The sequence below is a fragment of the Physcomitrium patens genome, chromosome 22, assembly GCF_059467195.1.
Source record: "Physcomitrium patens ecotype Gransden chromosome 22, ASM5946719v1, whole genome shotgun sequence".
Taxonomy (NCBI): domain Eukaryota; kingdom Viridiplantae; phylum Streptophyta; class Bryopsida; order Funariales; family Funariaceae; genus Physcomitrium; species Physcomitrium patens.
The window spans coordinates 2379299-2399371 of record NC_143431.1 but is presented as its reverse complement, the minus strand read 5'-3'; the positions used below and the strand labels follow the sequence as shown (position 1 = coordinate 2399371).

Below are 20073 nucleotides of genomic sequence, written 5' to 3'. Positions count from 1 at the left end.
ACTTTTTTGTATCATGGCGATAAAAAAAAAAAAAAAAAAAAAAAAAACATTATGTCATTGATTCTATTGAGATGGTGAAGATAAATATACCATGATGTGTTTCATTTTTTTTTATAATTATGACATGAAACTATTTGTTTTGCTGTAACTTAACAAATGGTAGAAACTCTCACACACCATATTTCACCTTAACCTGGGTTTTACTACTTGCTTATAAATTCAAGTTTATAATATATTTTAGTGGTTTTAGAGGTATTATAAAATTTTATCTCAATTTCAATGACCACAACAATGGTAGAATACATTAACTTTTAAAATCACGTTTTAAGTTGATTTTGAAAAAAAAATCCACTAAACTTAAACTTATTGCATCATATTGAATAATATCTTCATATCAACACCACCTTGTCTATTTTATTTTATTTATTAAGCGTCTTATTTGGAGCATAAACAATCATATCTACACCATATCCATACCCAAACATACACACTTAAGCACTAGTTACTGAATAAAATTCTGAATGACAAGGACCATTGTCAACTAACACCAATTACCCTGCGGCTTTGACGAGAATCTATATGGGGCTTTGAGTGGATCATGATAGTATTGGTCACCATCTTGTGCAGCACATGCTCATGATTTTCGAATATGCAGCCGAACAGCTGCAAATTTTTCCGCGTGTGGCCTCCCTCAACTCAACAATCAACTGTGCAGGTGCACTAGTTTAATGGCCTTATTTGTATGAGCAGAAGTGTCCAAGAAAGCATGCTTCCTTGCCACCTGCTGATGAAGCCCACGAGGTTCACGTTGTTTTGTTTTTACGTGGAGCGCTCTCAAATGGTAATATTTTTCTTTTTTTTCTTTTTTTTCTCATCGTTCTAACTTATGTTCTACGTTATCTTAACCAATATTGTCATTTCTTTCACTTAGTAATCATGTTAAGCCAGTAGAGGGTGCAAAGGAAGCATCTTTGGTTCAGGATGCTGCAATAACATGCCTGGAAATCAAGCTCGCACACTAGAAACATCACCATGAAGGACTTGTTGCTTCATGAAATCGATTTCGTCTCTATTTTTATCAATTATGAACCAGATTTCAGAGATTTTTTCTCGGTTACGCTTGATCATGAACATGATGCCTTCCTCGTAAGTTTTCTTTCGCAAAGCTTCAATGGCCTTTACTTTCATATCCTCCTGTGACCAGGTCAAGAAAATGTTAACGTCGCATAGGTTGAGAGGATTTTTTTAAAGTACTAAAGAAGCTTCGAGGAAAGTTGAAGAGAAAACCTCCATATCCATTGTGAGCCCATGTCCATCTTTCGAGGCTGAAATGCAATTGGTCATCGCCTCTCTGTCGGATAATAGCTGCACGGTTCATTGATAACTTGATTTTTTTTTTTTGTGTGTGTGTTAAGAGCAGATTTGTATTAAAACACTAGTCTATTATTAACGTATTTAAGATATGACTGGAGTTGCTCACAGCAAAAGCAACGTCATCCACTTCCTCTTCGACATCACCAGCATCGTATCTTTCTGCGATAGCTGCTGAAGCTGTTAGTAGAGTTTCAGACCATTCGCCCTCTGCCGTTCTTAGTTGACCGAAGGTGAATATTGATGTTAAGGTCAAAAAAATTAATCTATAGCGACTTTATTATCCACTACACAAGATGGAGCAAAATAGTTGAACTTTCAAGAAGAGGATATAAATCTGCGAAGAAATTTTTGGCATGATCAAGGGTTTCGTAAAACGAATCTTCAAATTCATTCCACAATTTCTGAACAGATCAAGCAAAAGCACCATAAGAAGCCTGAAAAGAAGAATATGGAAAATCCTCTGACTAAGCTAGAGGAATTATTGTCACGTCAAAAGCTCTCTACATCATCACTGCGAACATTAGAACACGACATCGCTCGCTTCACAAAATTCGTAACGAACTTAACCACTAGTTTTAAATATCAATTAAGTAGCACGGATATGCGTACATTTATTTCACCATAAGTTTCGACTTCAATCTCGAACAACTTTTCTTTTAAAACGTCTATATCGGTATACAATTCCATCATGTTCGCCTCTGCAGTGGTCCGGTCCGATCGACAATGTTGAAACACCTGCACAGATATGAGCCGCTATAGATCAGAACCATTCGAAAGGTAGAGTAGAAGATGAGCTGTTTCGATGAACCGCGAACTCTTCAGAATGTGATAATGTGTGTTTGTTTTTCAGGACATTTGAGTGATTCTGGCACTCAATCTCTTTGGGGGGGGGCACAGCAGGGACTATGTTTATCCGTCACAGACTATTGAGGCTCTTGGTGAAGTCAACACTATTTAGACACCAGAGCAGCTTATGAAATGATGAGTACAAACTTATATTGTTCACATTTGTTAATGGTACTCCACATGAGTATGACGACAAAAATTAAATTTGAATACACCTTTTTCTTCTTTTTGTGCAAACTTCGAAGGAGTTCACGACCTTCACCATCTCGCCGTGCGAGGACACCCTGAACGGCAAGCTCATACAGGCGCCTCTCCTCACATCGTTTTTCGTGAAGTCCGACTACTTTCGCGATCAGATCATCTGCCGCAGTTCTAAACTTTTGGCGATACCTGCACTACTTTGTTGAGATGAAAATTCCTAAACTTTAAGTCATCGATATCTACCGTTCAAATTACAATAATCAACAAGGCTAGGAAGCTTAAAGTATTGTGTTTGAGGATACGCATCGATTCCAGCTACAACCAGCCCGGGTATTGTCAGAAGTTTGCGGTGCTCAGGATCTTTTTCAAACATATAGTCAAAGAACTCGTTAACATGATCTAGATGTGCCAACTGCGTAAAAGTTACAACAATGGAAATCAGTTACAATTTTTTTTTTTTTTTTTTTTTTTTTTTTCCATGTCAATTTTACCGTGTAAAAGTTGATAGAAATGTACTAACATTAAGAATCCCTATACAGACTTTAACAGAAACTACTGCTATCCTCTAGTTTGGGTCGAGTGAGCAAAGCGAAACCCGGAAGATTACACTTGATTTTTGACATTGCAACCAACAAATTCAAAACGCACCATGAATGTTTTGATTTGAACCCTGGATGCTCTGCGTTGGGTCCAGGCAATGGTGTCCAGCTTGTCCTTCTCCTGCACTTCTGTCATTGCATCTTGATACACTTCTCTAGCTTGTTTGACCTGGAACCACAGCAGCGCACATTAGTTATGTGCGACAAAGCGCAAATGCAGCACTTTTGTGTTACAAAATTCTCAGTACAGTGCTCATCTCGCATTCGATTGAATAGTTGGGATTGAGGCATATCTGGGCTGAGGAACGAAGGATATCCTGTTTACCAAGCTTGCAAAGCAGAAATGATGATCGAGGTACAATAAGTTGCGCATCCATGCTATCGTGAAAAGCTTGTACTCTGGGTCCTGCACAAATCTGCAACAAAAGAATATCTATATGCAGAAAAATATTCTCATGATTCAAACTAACAGACAATACCACGACAACCCATACGGTGTCTGCAAGTACCCTGTCACTAAATATGTCTCCCCTAAAAAGTAGCATAGGTAAGCTTGTGCCAAGTAACACTAGAAAAATGGAAAACGTCATGCTAACATCCAGCGTTTTAATCAAATAGCAGAAAGTTTGTGACTCCTCGAATATAGTGTTTCAGAGAGAAATTAGGTCGTTGTGTTCATCAACTTGATGAATTTGGATGTATCCGAATGTCGTGCAAAAAAGCTTATTACTCCAAATGCTTGGTTTCTGCGGTATGTCCATAGCAGTACTCAAATTCAACGACAGACGAGATTCTGAAATATTACCATGCAGAGGGGATTGCCTTCAAGACACAGTAACCGTAAGAAACGAAATTGTCGCAGATACAATACCTGCAGCGAACTATGCTTCATGTGAACTTTTTATCACCCATCTTGGCAATTGACATATTAGACAGTGATCGAGAACCTAACTTGCAAAAAAGGTAGCTTGTCACGTTGTCAACATAGCAGCTGACGAAGGCATCGAAAACTAGATATCAAGATATTAGATATGGGGGACTATTTCAAACAAATTTTAGCATGTTGAATGGCAATAGACCCAGCTGGTGTGAAGTTAAAAGACATTAAATTTCCGTCTACATACTTTGTCCAGGTCTTTAATTTGATTGTTTCCCAAAGATAGCGACTTAATTTCTTCTAACGCCTCAAGGCCCTCAAGCACGGTAATCTTGTTATTGTATAGGGACAGGTCCAGAAGCCCCGTCAACCCGCTTAAATTCTCGATCTTCTCTATTTTGTTGAAAGAAAGATCTGCGGTCATCTTGGTCATAACAAATTTATTAGTTCTTTTCCTGTCATTATCAAATCCAGAAGATGTGCAATTGTTTCATTTTAATTTTGGTCTAATTCGCACTTCAGCAGGTTTTAGCAGCTTCGGTAAGAAGAAAATATCAACAAAATCCATGAAATCAGCAGAAAAATCTGTTCACAGTTCGTCATTCCCACGATCAGGATCACCACTTGGCCAGTGATTCAAGCCACTCAGAATCGATCAACCATACCAAGGTCGGTAAGTGTGTGGAGATGTTCTAAGTTCTCAATCTTTGTGATGTTATTGTTGTCAAGCTGTAGCTTAACAAGACGCTCCAAGCCAACCAGGTAATCAATATTCTTAATTCCTGCACCGCTTGCACAAACACTATCACGCGCATTAAATTCCTCCTCTCTCATTCAAATTACGAAAATCCACATTTCCCACCGAAAGCCTATTTAACAATGAATAAGACGGATCCAAATTCAAACGATAGTCAGAGACTGGCAGCCGCACCAGCCACAATCAAACAAAATCCCTACCAAAGGAATGACGGTCACGACCAAAAAGAACCTTTAAAAGAGAAGTTAAGCCAGCGAATCTCATTCACAGGGAGCACTTGCTTGCGCTCCTCAATCCCTTCGTCGGCTGTGCCTTCAATCTTCCATCGCAATCCCGATCATGCCACCATCAAACTCGCGATTCAACTCACGATTTCATCATGCAAAAATCTCAGATTACTGATGTTGCAGAATGAGCCAAGGATAGTAATTAATACCTGAATGGCCGCACGAAGGACCTCGGTGGTGATTGCTTTGCCCTCCATTTCGGTGCTTCAAACCCTAAAACGTAAACAATAAACAAAACAACAACAACAACAACAACAACAATAATAATAATAATAATAATAATAATCACAAGGATTTGTCGTCTCGCGGAATGCAGATTTGAATGCAATTTGAATTGTTTGCTGGTGATGGTGGCGTCGCCGACCTCTTCTGCACTTCGTTTCATCCATCCATTCGGATGATTATAGGCTGATCTTTCATCCATTTCGATGAAACGTTTCCTTTATGGAACGTGGGAACGTGTAGACCGGGAGTGACCCCCTCCTCCTATTCTTGTCTGTTTTTTTCGTCTTCAAAACATGCTTTGAAGTTCAATAAACTTGGGGTAATCACGTGAGTTATTTGAGCTATTCAAAATTATATAGGATTTTTTTTTGTTAATTGTCTTAAAATAGACATTTAAAAAGTTTTATCATACAAATTTATACAAATTTAGCATATATGAGGCAAAAGATTTTGAGGTTTACATAAATATTACTAATATATAAAGACCTTAACATAGGCTCAATTACAACTTTTTATTTTTATTTTTTATTTTGTATTCATAGAGAATTTTTATTTTTTATTTTTATGAATTTTACAACTTTTTATTTTTATTTTTATTATATGTTGTATTCATAGAGAGTTAGAATGAAAAGATAGTTTGGGAGATTCTTAGTAGAGATTAGAGAAATCAATGAGAGTTCACCATGAAAAATTCTAGAAGAATAGAATTTCATATGGAAGAAGATAATGTTATTTCTTGCAAAAGAATTTTAATTTAAAAAAATAAAAAATAAAAAATTATTGGACTAAGATAGACAACTTGTCCTTTCAATGGAATATTCTCTATTGCTATCCATTGTAGCATTCTTTGAGAATATTTAGATACTTTAATTTATTACAACTAGACAAATCCACATCAATTCTCTTATTTTGTATTTTTTTTAAAAAAAATCGCACTCTATTACATTGATGCTTCATATTATTAAGAAATATGGCTGACATGCCAAAGTTTGTAACATCTTAATTACAACAAAAACTTGAATAGAAATAATAAAATCATAGTGCTTTGGAAAAAGCATTTAATCCCTACTTTACTACTTATTGCTATTAGCCTTTTGTAGTAAAATTTGAACATAAAAAATTGAAGGTGTTGTCTTCTGATCTAAATACAATTAAAAAAAGGATTTGTTATTAAAAATGAGTATCGGATTTTATTTGATTTTTTTATTTTTTTGGAATTTGTAAGTAGTTGTAATTTTTTATTTATAGCTAAAAATAAATGCAATTTAAAAGGCTATTATAGTTAAACTCAATATGTTCTTGATTATTATTACTTTTGCCATGAAGAATAGAGATTTATACAGCTACAGCGTTTCTTGAAGCAATTCTATTTTTATAATTTTCTAATACCAATCAAGAAAACTAGAAACACAAATATAAAAAAGATAGGATTCATTTTGTGATTATAACTCACAAGTGAGAAAAAATATTTGGTTTTAAAAACAAATTATATTGATGATTTATTGCTTTGCAAAGTATTTATCTTTAAGTAATCACGTCTCTAAACCAAGTAAAAATTTAAATTTTTATGCAAACAATTTAGCTGAAATCAAGTTACTTACATCTCTTGGTATTGATTGTAAACTTTAAGTAAGCTACATTTTATTAAGTAGTTAATTGGTATTACAATATCAAATTTAGATTATGATTTGTTACTAAGGAGAAGTTTTTTGCAGATTTAACCTCCCTTGTGTAACTCTAATCTGAGCGAATTATGATCCATGGCTGGGTCATGAAGAAGCATTTTCCTCCCAAATTATTGACACAGATAAAAAGACCTGGCCTGGCACAGAGCTTCTACATTACTTAAACATTTATAGGCGACAAAGAGCCTGTTGCTTGTGAATCACTTTGAAAATGTTCTTAAAATAAAGCTTACAGACTGATTCCCAGTGTCAAAACCCCATATAAAAATCTATGGTTTTTCTTCCAATTTCCATAATGACCCCAAATAAAAGGGGACATTTCAACTTGACAAGGTGACCCTCTAAGCCCTCTAATAGATAGAAAATTTCCTGTTTTGAATGTTCATTGTTCGAGATTGCATAACCTAGAAATCAGAGAGTGTCTGAAACATTAGCAACTTGGAGGCTATAGATCGAGGTTCTCCAACTTCATCCGTGATGCATTAGTTCGAATAAGCTCTTTCCGAGGCTCCACCTGAGGAAGAATCCACCAACTTAATGAGAAAAGAAGGAAAGTATTATTGACACCAGTTCTAGTGATTATATCGCTAAGTCTTTCTGGAACACAAATAGCTTCTAAAACAGCCGCAGAGATTGATGAGATGTAGACTGGAGAACTCATAGCACCTTATCTCCCATGAGGGTAGAAAACATCATGCTAGCCTCAGCAGCATCCTCCAATGTTAGTAGCTTCAACATGCGTTGCTGCGGGTCAAGTGTGGTTTCCCACAATTGTTGTGGCATCATCTCTCCCAACCCTACGAGAATCGAAATAAAATCCTTGTAAGCATGTTCAATAAAGGGAAGGAACCAAAACAATAAATAAGTAAATAAATAATATAGATCTCCAGTCATAGTTATGCAGACAAGGTCGGTAATAAGGCAGCAAACCTTTGAATCGTTGAATGTTATAGGACGCATTGCTGGGAAAGGTTTTCAACACGTTCTTCAAGTCAGATTCATTGAAACAATAGTGAGCTTGCTTCCCTCTTTCCACCTAAAATGAACGAACAAAAATAGATTATTAGCATTCCACGTGAAACATGTCTCGTTTATGTTTCCTTTGAAGATAAAGCAACATATCTGTATTCAACGAGGTAGATCACATACAAGTTGTTTCATTTCAACTTTCAGCCTCAAGTCTCTGAACTCCAGTGGTAACACGGACCCTCGAAGACCCAGCTTAAGATGAGCTAGAAGGCTGGCACACAAGTCTTGTGTGTTCTGACATGCACAGTCTCTTAGTGAAGTACCAAACATACACAAAAAGGAAGATTCCAGGTAAAAAGTACCTTATAAAGTGGTGGTACTCCAACATATATACATCCAGCCTCGAACAGAGCCCTCTGTTTAACAAGCCAAACCAAACAGTTAAATACCTACCAAAATATACTTGAGGTGACATTCTTATTCAAATGATACATTGTTCCAACACTGCATTATATAATCAGCTTACAATATTGAAATAAGATTCAGCTCAGCCTCAGTGCTACAGAAAAGAAGCAAGGATTAGAAGAGAGACTCTCAATTACCTGATATCTAAAGAAGAATGTTAGAAGCAAGGTGCGGATATGAGCACCATCCACATCCGCATCTGTCAGAATAATTATCTTGTGGTAACGCAATGAATCCTTACTAAACTCCTCACCCTGTGATCAATACGCAAATGAGAATCTATTCCGCAGCACATCCAGCGTATATTTATTGAAAATTGATTGTCAAAACGTTTTCTGTCAGTTGATTGCAGAGAAGGGATAAGATATATGTACCTTCACACCAAGTCCCAATGCCAAGATCAAATTCTGAATCTCCTGATTCTTATAAATAGCAGCATCATCTTTGCGCTCAATATTCAGAATTTTTCCTCTAAGTGGTAATATTGCCTGCCCTCATTCACAAGAACTAACACATTAAGGAAGGTGAACCATAACCTTTACAGACTTCTAACATCAAATTGTTCCTTTCCTTAACCTATTAATTAGCAAAAAGAACCCACTGGATGTTACGGAATACTGGTTGCAAACGCAAACCTGGAAACGACGGTCGCGGCCCTGTTTGGCACTGCCTCCAGCAGAATCTCCCTCCACAATAAAAATTTCTGTTGCATGAGAATATCACATATATGTACTATGAGGAATTCTCTCAAACGTGCCAAGTAAATCAAAAGTGTTGAGATAAGATGGTCCAAGAACACTATCCAGTGAAAAGAAATAGGAGGAAAAAAAAAGTGTTACATAAAGAATTTACATCATACTGCTTGAGATAAATTATGCCCAGCAAACTTACGGTAATTTACCTAATCAATATGCTTGTTAGACAAAGAATATACATTCAGGGGTGTTTTACTTTATAATAATTACTTTTTTTAAATTAAAAAGAGAAGAAGATGAACAAGGACGCACCAGCGTTCCTGGGATCTGTACAGGAACAATCAGAAAGCTTTCCAGGGAGCATGGAGGACTTTAAAACATTCTTTCGTCTCACAAGCTCCCTTGCTTTCTTTGCAGCCATTGCTGCCTGCAATCATGCAGTAGACACTGAATAAAATTAGCGCAACAATCGTTTGATCTCAAAAAAGTTACATTCAGATCAGACTCGAAAACCTAAGAGACTGCTCACTGCAGATACCAAAGATCGAGAGCCCCAGAGTGTCCCAAAGAGTGAGGAGGGAACCAACAAAACAAATAACCTTAAAATGAACTGTTCAAAAATTCCCATACAAATGCCTGAAAGTTTGAGGAATGATAAGGACATCCCCGTACCCTGAAAGCCTGAAGAGCCTTGGACAATATAGCCTCAAGAGTGTTGGGATGCTGTTCCAAGTATTCGGTAACCAACTCCTGAACTGCTTGGTCAACAATTCGTCGTACTTCTGGATTTCCTAACCGTGTCTGTCCCCACCCACGCAGACATTGTCACTCTACAGAAAATAAAACAGGACGTTTAAGTTAACAAATTATTGATTGCCACGGCTATGAAACCTATAAGAATATGCAGTTGAACATTTTTTGACATAGAGGGGAATTAACCTCAATTCATTCTAAATAGTGCCTACGCGATAAGAAACAACGTAACATCAAGAAGACCGACGAATTTTTTATTTTTCAAATTTTTCAAATTTTTAGCGAGCGTCGATCTCATCTAAGTATTCCCCAAGATGCCCTGCTAAAATATCTCTAAGACAAGAATATCGCTGGCAATATGCAAACCCACTACAAAATAAACCATAACATATCGCCATCATTCTAATCTCATACTGCCATATGAGTACCTTAGTTTGTCCCTCAAACTCTGGATTGGGAACCTTCACTGCAACAACACAAGTAAGACCTTCTCTAGCGTGGTCTCCTGACAAGTTTTCGTCCTTCTCCTGAAATGCTCACAAAAACGTCGAACTCAGAAAAACCTTCTTAAGATGACCTCGGTAATCCCTCCAAGAAATGTAAACTACTTACCATGCTTAGTATTACAGTTTACTCACAGCAATCACACATGGCCGGCAGCAAACATATGCAGACATCACCAATTTGTCTCATTTCATGTATGGTGAAACAGAAAGTAGTTAAAGTCCGAATATACCTTCAAAATTTTTGCCTTCCTTCCAAGAGTGTTAAGTGTACGAGTAACAGCAGCTTTCATTCCATCTAGGTGAGTACCACCGTCAGAAGTGCGAATGCTATTAGCATACCCTAAAATGGTATCCGTGTATTGATCAGCACTCCTGGACCAAAGAAGCGCAAAAACAACAGATCTTTAAATCAAATTCATGCACATTCTTTTAATCAGTCTCCAACACTTACATCCTGCCTTCATGAACTTCACTGTATTTTGCCTAAAAGTTCTTATGGAGAAATGAATCCTGGAGAACTTGACAAAAGCCCAAAACTATGCCCAATCGTCAACGTACGGAAGCACTGATCCGCTTATCACAATTATTATCAAATAACAAACCCTGGCAGTGAAGATAATAAGTTTTCAAAACATAATGGCAACAACGTTCTCAAAGAAAGCAAAGTGAAAGAGGCTGACCATTGTAATGCCACATCGATAGCAACGCCCTCTCTTTCCCTGTGAATAGATATAGGTTCATGCAAACGCTCCTGTCAACAGTCCCAAAGTATTTTGTAAGTCCTATTCCTTCCATCAATTTTAAGTCTAAGATCTGATGTGAAAATGAGTATGAATATCCAAGTTCGCTGTATAGGCAGTGAAGACTCGAATTTGCAGCTCCATGACAGACTGATACCAGCACTTACAAACTCATGTAGTCTATAGAACGGTACCTTATCATTGTTAAGCCATAGAACATACTCATTAAGGCCCCCAGAAAAGTGATATGCATTAGAGCGAACTTTCTCTGAATTTGCATGCTCCTGCATTAAGTTTATAGTAACCTGCACAAACCAGTCATATATCTCAAACTTAATCCCCACTTCATCAATTCTAACAGTAACCTCTACAGCAAAGTTGTTTAACTGAAGTGCGAGTTACTAGGGAACAAAATTAGTACCTGGGGATTAAGAAATGCAAGTTCACGGGCACGCCCAGAAATGGTATTGTAGTCGAATTCAGTAGTTGATGTGAACACTGGATAAAACATCTCCATCACCATAGTTAGGACATGGAGAAACATCTAAAAGGTAGCTAGACACCAACCACCCCAACAGTAACTTGTCATATTCTGGAAGTGGGACCATACGCTGCCTGACCAAAATCTTCTTTCAAAAACAAGTGAATTTCGTTCTTACAGGTCTGCAATAATGATAAACTAATTCTCAGTTTCGAAAATACAGGACAAGCAGAACACCTTTCAGCCTGCAACACAGTTATTAAAAAAGGAAGGTTAAGTTGCACACGGACTAAAAATTTGATCATACGACTAGAACAGACCAATTTACCAAGTACATAGTATGGACGGAAGTGACAATGCAATGTATAACTTGCCTTGCTTGTCCGGGAGAAACTTAACACGCGTGCCTGTACGCCCTTTTTGGTCGTTCGGAAGCGGAAAGGCGCTGAGAGGTGATACAGCTTTACCAAATTCAAAAGACTGCCTGTATTCGTGGCCATTGCGCCAAACCGTTACATCCACCCTCTGCCATCAGAAAAGATGGTGACTATTTAGTGATTGATTAGATACAGAAGTCTACAAGTGTGCGCAGCAAAAATGGACCGATACATCAATCGTTACTTGAGAAAAGCATAAATCTCCATGGTTACACCTATTTCCTAAGTTTCTATAAGAAAAGAGGAGTACCTCGGAAAGAGCATTCACGACTGAGATACCGACACCGTGCAAGCCACCAGAGACACTGTACCCACTGCTTTCTCCTCCAAATTTACCACCTGCATGTAAAACCTGAATAACCCAAGAAAACTACTATTCAACTCAAGTACACAAAGTAAGAGTCACCTACACACAGCTTCATGATATTTGAATTCTGTTTAGACCCTTGCAAGATAGAACCCCAGCGAACCTTAGAACGGTACTACGCACAACAACCCCTTCTACTTATTTCTGAAGACTTGATGCACTCTTTCAGCAAACAGCGCAACTTAATCTGATACACAAAGACAGCATGTATCAAGGATGGGAGGATTGCGGGTTACCGTAAGCACAGTCTCCAGCGCGGACTTCCTTGTTACCGGATGAACATCTGTAGGGATCTGAAAATTTCAAAGGTTAAGAATGAAATAAACAAATAAAATCACAACTCAAAACATTTGTAACCCACGCTAAGCAGCCACGAAGACCTAAACTCACAAAGACTAGAAACTTACCCCACGTCCATTGTCTGAAATACTGACAGAACCATCAGTATGGATTACTACATCCACCGTAGAAGCGAACCCTGCTTGAGCCTCATCAATTGCATTATCAAGAACTTCGTATACCTTCACATTGTTAACAGAGATACCACTAGGTTCAATACAACTGCAATGAAAAGATCGTGTGTTGCTAAAGCTACTGCGCTTTCTAAGAGTAGCAACCAAATGCAATACTTCCTGGATTCTCTTGAAAGACTTATAAATGAATACTACTTGCAAATCGTGACGAACAGCTGAAACGGGTAATACTGACAAGATGATGGAGCCCCTTAGTCCCTGTGCTGCCAATGTACATTCCCGGACGCTTACGAACAGCCTCCAAGCCCTCAAGAACCTGCATGAAACCCGAGCACCGATGCTTCATTTAGCGAATGCGCACATTTGGATTCAATGATACTAAATTAAGCGGAGAAACTTACATTTCAATACTCTTGAAATGAAATGCATTAATACGTAGACAAGAACCTGAATTTGGCCTGCATCATAAGCTTTGACGTCTGCATCAAGAGCATCGCTGGCGACTCGACATGTAGTTATGGCCCGCCTCTGTCCTTCTCTGTGCAAATATGCGTTCCTATCGACTCCGTGGAAACTCCTGCTTCCGCCCAACGTTTTCAAGGTTATTGCGGAGTCATCACAACACACAGTCCTTTCATTATTCCCAAAAACCCGCCTGCATGATTACACCCCAATTACCAAACCAACCTAATTTAATGTACACTTTGGGACAGTGTGCAGAAAGATTACATGCGGATTTCAAAGATTATACACAATGTCAACGATTAACGGTTGAAGTGGCGTCTGACCAACAAATGGGGTGACGAATAGATTCCAAATAAACACCAGAGGCCTGATAACTGTGCTAAGAACGCACCGGCGTATAACTGAGGTACGGAAAACGTTAATGGGAACTTGATTCTGGAGAGCTCTGAAAGGATGCTGGTAAGCTCTCAGCGCCACACGGTAAGTCAATTTCGAGGAGGTGTTCCGGTGAGACGAAAAGCAGAGAGAACGAAGGAGAACAAGCAAGGGGGAAGTGGAGGATGAGCCGCGAGAGCAGAGTAGGAACTTGGGCGAAGAACAGCATGAGGAGGGAGGAATTAGCAAGGCAGCCATGATACCACCTTCCTCTCCGCAGATTCCTCACAATACAACCCTTTTCCCTCAGTGCCTAAAAATGTAGTCTATCCCTGCATCCATGTAAACCTAATTTGAAGAAACTGTCGCGCTCTCCCGAAACTCCTGCGATAGAATCCCTCAACCCAAAACGACGTGCGAAATCCTCTGCTCACCGAACCCAATTCACCTTATCCTGCACACTCTCTGCCTCCACCTCTTTCACGGACTTCTGCATACAAATGCGTCACAAACTCTGTCGCAAACACAATCTTCTACTTCGAAGGTCGATCGCAAATTTTATGTCTCCTTAAAAATGAACGGCCCGTGAATTTCGTGCTAAATTCTTGAGAATTCTTGTGCGACGCTTTGCGCATGTGAGATCGTTGGAAAAGGGACGACGACGTCGTTTGTAGGGTTTAGCAGGGGCAACGCCCTACCTGCCCGTCTGAGCTGCCCACCTGCCCGTCGGCCATGCCCCATCTATATCGTTCGTTGTATCCGAGATGGGTGCCCGCCCAAAGGACGTTCGCTTATTGCTAAATTTGTCTGTCTTGAATCCATGTGTGTGTATAGAGCCAAGTTTTCTTTTGGCATAATTTCTAAGATTTGACTCTACCTTCCTCAATCTACTTTTGTATGGGGTAATTCTCATTAGGGTTTCACTGGAAAGATCAATTGGCAAGCCAGGAACTTGAATTGCAAACTATCAAAAGTTGATAGCAAAAAACTGCAATTGCAAGCAGTTTGTAGATTGAGAGGTTTTGTCATTAGGAAAATGAGTTTTAAAAAAAGAACACACTCTAAAATCACTTGTGAATGTTGTTGTGAATCAAACTTATTACTTTATTTTTATTTGATGTATAATTTAAAGACTTTTTTTTTCCTTTCAAATATTTAGATAATCATTTAAGTTCTTATTTTATTTATTCATTATTAGTTTCTTGCATGACATCTATTGTTTTTTGTATAGAGAGTGTTATTAATTTAAAAAATAAATTTGTAGATTTTAATCAACATGATATTTTTAAACATTCCTAACCAAATTTTAATTAATAGTTTTTGAATTTAGAGACATCTCACATAGGTTAAACATAAAAGCATGTTGGGATATTATCAAAGATATTATTAACATCACCACAATTTTAGCTATTACCACCAAAACTTGCCATCCATTTAACATTTTTTTTGGTTTTTTTATTCTAATGAATTTACTTGTTAAAATTTTAATTTTTTAACTATATAAAAAATAAAATTTATTATAAAAAAACTGAAAGGTCAATAAGAATAAATTGTAGAAGTAGTAAATACTATGATGGCATGTAGTAGATGGCAAATTGTGGTAGCAACAGTAACACCAATTATCAAGCTCTTCTAATATAAGATATTGTCCTACTTATCTATATTAAGTAAAATAAGGCATAATTTTGTAATTTGGAATATAAATAAAGAACAATAAAAAAGACTTCAATTCTTTTGCACACTAGAGTTGTACAAGAGAGACAAACTTGTATTTAAAACTCAGTATGTAAAACTCAATAACTACTTGCTGCCATACTAGAGAAACAATTAGGTTGGATGATATCTTATGTTTTGATGAAATGTCTTATATTGGAAGAGCTTAATATTATATACAGAAATGTCCTCTTTATTATAGATTCATAAGCTTACAATTATTACTTTTGACTTGTTCATCACATTTACCTTACTATTTAAAGTTTGTCAAATTCTATGCTCACTAATTCCTACTGTCCAACCACTAATCCATTGCGGTTTTATGACATAACGATCTCCAGCCTTTTCTTCAATGAACTAATCGCAAGTAGGAATGATTTTGAGGAATAATTTTGGGCTCCCTTTGCATGTTAAGAATACTGCAATTGCGGTAATATTAAATAATTTGAAATTACATGTTATCAGATCATTTACTTCCACATATCACTCAAGTCAGTTCTAAAACAGGTAACATATTGCATAACCTAAAACATGAGGCTTTTCCCATCCCAGCGGCCCAAGTGAAGCTTACGAAAATTATTGAAATGATTGCCATGATGGGTGTTTTCACTACTACCGTGAACTTCAACAATACAACATAAGAAGCAGAGGAGCCAACATCTAATCAAACTCTTTCCCCAGCAGTGTTGCATACTTCTTCACACTCGTTCCAACTTTCTCGTAGTTGATCTGAAACGGTTGGATATCGCAAGCACAGCTGCTCCAACTTACAACGTTCTTTCATTATCTTCGTCACCACTGGAATCTCTTGCTCCCTTCCTCGACCCTGATATATCAGTAGAAATCTCAAACATAAACAATGTAATACAGATTTTTGAACGAACTAAAGCTTTTCAATAGCTATCCAAAGCTTATCAACAACCTGAAATACAAAAAGTACGTACCATGAGGGCTAGACACTTGATGAGTTCAACATAGGCGAGGGGCCAGCCAGGAGCAATCTATCAGGCAGTACAGCAATGTCGAAGGCTTAGAATAACATAATCTACGTGGAATCACCAAGAATCTAAGTCACTGTAATTCACTGAATCAGGAGCTATCAAAAGATGAAAGCGTACGCCCATGGGCCACACCAAGAATCTTGCCACAGTTCTAGGTGCGGCAGTGAGGGATGTAATCGAAAGAAGGATCTAAAGAACCCGAAGTAAAAAATAAGACAAATAGTTGTTGACACGCATGTGTGCATAGAATTCGGAAAGAACACATAAATGACTGCAAACAGAAGGGATACCTGGATGGCTCGTTCTAGAATTCTCTCGCCATCTTCCAACGTGCACTTTCGACCGGCTCGACCGCCCAATTGGCCTGCAGGGGCACTCTTCATACAACATTGACCTGCCTGTTGGACACACATTCTACTATTGGTGAGACAACCTCAAGATTTCAAGCTAGGCAAATAACTTTTTAAATTTCTTAGTGTATTGAATTCCTTTATTAACATGCAAGACCTTGAGGGGCCAAGTCACTTGCTTTTAAAACAGTATATCGATGCCCTTCAGGATGGCATATGTGAAAGGGACAAGAATAAAACTACTCCTGTCGATAAACGTGGCTAGAACAGCACGACAACAGACATCTTAATCTTGAAAAGTAAGTCACGTCAGCATAATGGTGCTAGAGGTTCAGCAAAGAAGTCCATCCAGGAAGTCTTTTAACATAAAACTGATCGAATAGAGGTCAAATTGAGCAGTGTTTGTACCTGAAGAGCTATCCAGTAACAAGTTGGGCGCAGTCCTGATAGCCGCAGCAGTACACTAAGAGCGCTACTCCACTGTCCATCTGTAAGTAGTCAGGTACGTGTCAGGTAAGAGCACTATTCTTTAAAGAGTATCCTGTATTGAGGAGAAAAACGTACTTGAAAATCCTTAAACAAAGCCATTCTGCCGCCCTACCTCGCATAAATTGCACAGCGGAAGTCCGGAGGCGCCAAGCTAGAAGGTCCCGAGGTGCGATTCGAGTACTTGAAAAACTGGATAAGTCCGTTGTCAGGCCTGTCGTGGTACCTTGCCAGCCGCCAAGTTGTGCTTTTTCCTCTTCTATCTGCAGCTGAACCATCTCCTCCTCGACACTGAGAGTTTGATCCATCAGGAATTGTGTCATGGAGAGCCACCCTCTCCACATCTGCTCACCCTCGTCGATCCTGCACCTTTAGAATCAATCCCAACTTCTTGCGGTGTTTTCGCATTCCAGATACGGTTTGTAATTGAAAAACTTAACTTCTAGTCTATAAGCTCCAACTTCGTAGCAACCTTATATTTCTCTACAAATTTGAACGAGCTATGATGTCATGAAGCAAATATTTTGATGGGCTCAAACAAGGAACCTTGAAGCCAGTCGATATCAATGATTATATGCTACAAACGTTATTTTAATAACCATAAGATAAACAAGCAAAGCTCATCCTCACCTTAATTTGCCTTGATTCGATTTTACATCACCTAGATTGAAAATGAGGAACTGCGCTGGAATTGAGGAGACATTGGGTGTAATAGTATATGCCAACAATGGGTTGAGCAACGCCGCGTCACCACACTCGAGTCTCAACTACACCAAATCGTATAGTTACTTCAGCCTCTAAACACATCCAAGACAAAGTATACATGGTACATGTGCAGAGCCATAAAGAGATAGTGCGGAGTAATATATTCAGCTGTAATAACAAATGTAACTAGGCTCCGATATTTTGGCATCCCTGACCTCATTCCAATTTCAGAAGATAAACCACAATAAGTTCGGCAGAAGGTATGTGGCGATACCTCCGTAGGAGCCGCAGCGGGTACGTCAAAAGGCTGCGGAAATGGCGATTGACCTGAAGGACTTGCAATCCAATCCTGTATAATCCAATGGCTTCTGGGGAAAACAGCCACTCCTCCACAGAACATCTTCGCGTTCCTATCTGCCCTGTACCCAAACTTCATCGTATCAATCATCCCATAGTCCCCTTGATCGCCATAATCCGCATACACAATGTAACGGAAGTTTGGGTGAAGTTCATACATTGAGTATTCTTAATCTTATACTGCAGAGCTCACAACAGCTTGACCTGAAAGCCTGATGATGTACCTGACAAAGATACAATTAGCGCTGCACTCCATGTGGGCATCTGGGGAAGCTGCAAATCTTCGCTCTCCATACCAGATGTCTGAAAAACACCATGCACAATCCATGGACTATGCGAAATTGAGTAGGTCGACATCAGGGGTTCGATTCAGAAGTAGCTTCAACTCAAACAACAATAACTAGATGCCTTTATAGAAGCCACCGCACAGAGATTGTAAATATTATAGCACGGTCTAGTAAGTAGTACGCGCCAAAGGATGCAGAACAGCGTCCCACGTTTTAAAAGCTCCTAAATGTGCCCAATGAGGAATAACTGAGATGTTAGGTTTAAAACAAGAGTATAAATTCCAATTCAGCCTTGAATATATCGGTCACAAAGCACCAAAATTTTCCTACGTCCATCACAGAGCAGCACAGAATGCTAATTGCAGTGGCATACGATAGGAATGAAGGAAAGATGAGTTCACCTGCCAGGAATGGTGCCAGTAGGGCTCAGGTGAAGTGGCTGCGTCCGTACAACGATATCCTGGTGCATGGAGCCACTGGCGCTGGGAATGAACACCAACAGGACCCACCAGAAACGATTTCAGTATCTCCTCTTGCGCTCTGCCCACCACCAAATCACCCTCAGCTGCAGCCGCGACCTCCTCCTTGCTCCACATTTGCGGAAACAGCACAAACCCATCGTCAAAGACCTGCCTCCTCGTCCTCTCAACACCCTCGTTCTCGATTCCAGCCAACCCTCCTGCGCAACTACAGACATGAGCGAAAAACAAACAAACACCCCCCCCCCCCCCCCCCGCCAATTCATAGACGTATCCAAGAAGCCGTCATACCCAAGCCGGAAGACAAATCCACCGAAGTCCCCAAAATTCCATGCGATTGAACGACCCACCAGACCTAATTTGTCAGAATTGCATCGCACACCCACTGAACTCGATCCGGATCCTCTCCTGCCGCTCTCGAATCCCATGATCCACCTCACCCCCGCATTGCTCTTCCTCTCATTCCGACACTCCGACCACAGCTTCCGTGGTGGACATAACGATGTCGGCGATCCACAACGCTTGTCTCCGGCGAGAAGGAGGGCGGAATTCGTTGAGGCGCAACAGCATCGCATGAAACTCATCGCAACAGCAGGGGATGCCCCACAGCGACCTATCTATCGCATTTGTCGGTAAGGATCGATCGCTGCGTCGGTCGGTCGGTGCCAAAGGTTGATGCGACGAATTGCCAGGTGGGCTCGATTGTCACTGCACGCAAATTTTCTTGTCCAGCATCTACGTCACCAGCTTTGCTGGATGATGCTAACCCACCGAGATTGTCCGACTGAAATTGTCGCCAGAGTGTTGGAAATTCCATGAAAATGAATAAAGAGCACACATCTTAGTACAACCAGCCAAGCACGACCACGAGGTCTGCGAGGGGTATCGATGATACAGAAGAGAGTTGGACAGCTCAGCACGACAACCACGTCTGTCATGGGTATCGATGATACAATGGAGCGATGGACGATGGAGCTCGACAGCTCAGCTCCTCAACGAGGGGAATCGAAGATATAAGGAGAGTGGCGGACGGTGCAGCGCGATTGCTGGGGTGTCGACATCCACAGCAGGAGCGAGGGGGAACTCATTTGACAGGAGGTATGTTTTCGGGAGAAGGC

The 20073-nt window shown here is 39.4% G+C and overlaps 3 protein-coding genes across 13 annotated transcripts; all 3 read right to left on the bottom strand.

Moving 5' to 3' along the window:
• Nucleotides 1-847: 847 nt before the first annotated feature.
• Nucleotides 848-5275, bottom strand: LOC112275250 (dynein regulatory complex subunit 3). Of its 9 annotated transcripts, none has more exons than XM_024505459.3 (14): nucleotides 5091-5275; nucleotides 4886-4973; nucleotides 4563-4679; nucleotides 4145-4311; nucleotides 3826-3891; nucleotides 3346-3426; nucleotides 3070-3189; nucleotides 2724-2833; nucleotides 2436-2610; nucleotides 1984-2109; nucleotides 1705-1775; nucleotides 1481-1604; nucleotides 1288-1365; nucleotides 848-1194 (listed from the first exon to the last, which is right to left on the bottom strand). In XM_024505459.3, exons 1-14 carry the CDS (start codon nucleotides 5136-5138, stop codon nucleotides 1006-1008), a joined length of 1560 nt encoding a protein of 519 aa, XP_024361227.1. In that variant the 5' UTR covers nucleotides 5139-5275; the 3' UTR covers nucleotides 848-1005. The 9 variants fall into 9 exon arrangements, with proteins under 9 accessions (XP_024361227.1, XP_090102388.1, XP_024361228.1 ...); XM_090246262.1 differs by having other exon boundaries at nucleotides 1481-1586; XM_024505460.3 differs by having other exon boundaries at nucleotides 4855-4973; nucleotides 5091-5268.
• Nucleotides 5276-7040: 1765 nt separating this feature from the next.
• On the bottom strand, nucleotides 7041-14213 carry LOC112275398 (DNA gyrase subunit B, chloroplastic/mitochondrial). Of its 2 annotated transcripts, none has more exons than XM_090246261.1 (21): nucleotides 13594-14213; nucleotides 13185-13314; nucleotides 12973-13053; nucleotides 12672-12785; nucleotides 12501-12557; nucleotides 12148-12249; nucleotides 11835-11985; nucleotides 11401-11477; nucleotides 11174-11284; nucleotides 10920-10990; nucleotides 10470-10611; nucleotides 10162-10260; nucleotides 9653-9781; nucleotides 9293-9407; nucleotides 8921-8988; nucleotides 8660-8773; nucleotides 8423-8539; nucleotides 8183-8236; nucleotides 7782-7887; nucleotides 7518-7648; nucleotides 7041-7365 (listed from the first exon to the last, which is right to left on the bottom strand). In XM_090246261.1, exons 1-21 carry the CDS (start codon nucleotides 13833-13835, stop codon nucleotides 7297-7299), a joined length of 2280 nt encoding a protein of 759 aa, XP_090102387.1. In that variant the 5' UTR covers nucleotides 13836-14213; the 3' UTR covers nucleotides 7041-7296. The 2 variants fall into 2 exon arrangements, with proteins under 2 accessions (XP_090102387.1, XP_024361531.1); XM_024505763.3 differs by having other exon boundaries at nucleotides 13185-13392; nucleotides 13594-14140.
• Nucleotides 14214-15698: 1485 nt separating this feature from the next.
• On the bottom strand, nucleotides 15699-19803 carry LOC112274690 (uncharacterized). Of its 2 annotated transcripts, none has more exons than XM_024504365.3 (10): nucleotides 19311-19803; nucleotides 18878-19155; nucleotides 18414-18492; nucleotides 18107-18246; nucleotides 17758-17894; nucleotides 17243-17490; nucleotides 17050-17129; nucleotides 16582-16689; nucleotides 16235-16291; nucleotides 15699-16116 (listed from the first exon to the last, which is right to left on the bottom strand). In XM_024504365.3, the coding sequence occupies exons 1-10, from the start codon at nucleotides 19537-19539 to the stop codon at nucleotides 15955-15957; spliced, it is 1518 nt and encodes a 505-aa protein (XP_024360133.1). In that variant the 5' UTR covers nucleotides 19540-19803; the 3' UTR covers nucleotides 15699-15954. The 2 variants fall into 2 exon arrangements, with proteins under 2 accessions (XP_024360133.1, XP_090102390.1); XM_090246264.1 differs by having other exon boundaries at nucleotides 19306-19489.
• Nucleotides 19804-20073: the final 270 nt, after the last annotated feature.

Coding starts and splice junctions, on each gene's coding strand:
- LOC112275250 (XM_024505459.3), bottom strand. CDS start 5,138: ATGGAGGGCAAAGCAATCACCACCGAGGTCCTTCGTGCGGCCATTCAG. Junction 2,834..3,069: donor TTCAAATCAAAACATTCATG/GTGCGTTTTGAA, acceptor ACTTTTACGCAG/TTGGCACATCTAGATCATGT. Junction 1,195..1,287: donor GGCTCACAATGGATATGGAG/GTTTTCTCTTCA, acceptor ACCTGGTCACAG/GAGGATATGAAAGTAAAGGC.
- LOC112275398 (XM_024505763.3), bottom strand. CDS start 13,835: ATGGCTGCCTTGCTAATTCCTCCCTCCTCATGCTGTTCTTCGCCCAAG. Junction 10,991..11,173: donor TATGGCTTAACAATGATAAG/GTACCGTTCTAT, acceptor GACTGTTGACAG/GAGCGTTTGCATGAACCTAT. Junction 9,408..9,652: donor AGGCTCTTCAGGCTTTCAGG/GTACGGGGATGT, acceptor GCATGATTGCAG/GCAGCAATGGCTGCAAAGAA.
- LOC112274690 (XM_024504365.3), bottom strand. CDS start 19,539: ATGAGTTTCATGCGATGCTGTTGCGCCTCAACGAATTCCGCCCTCCTT. Junction 17,130..17,242: donor CGCTGTGCAATTTATGCGAG/GTAGGGCGGCAG, acceptor GACTACTTACAG/ATGGACAGTGGAGTAGCGCT. Junction 16,117..16,234: donor TCAAGTGTCTAGCCCTCATG/GTACGTACTTTT, acceptor CTGATATATCAG/GGTCGAGGAAGGGAGCAAGA.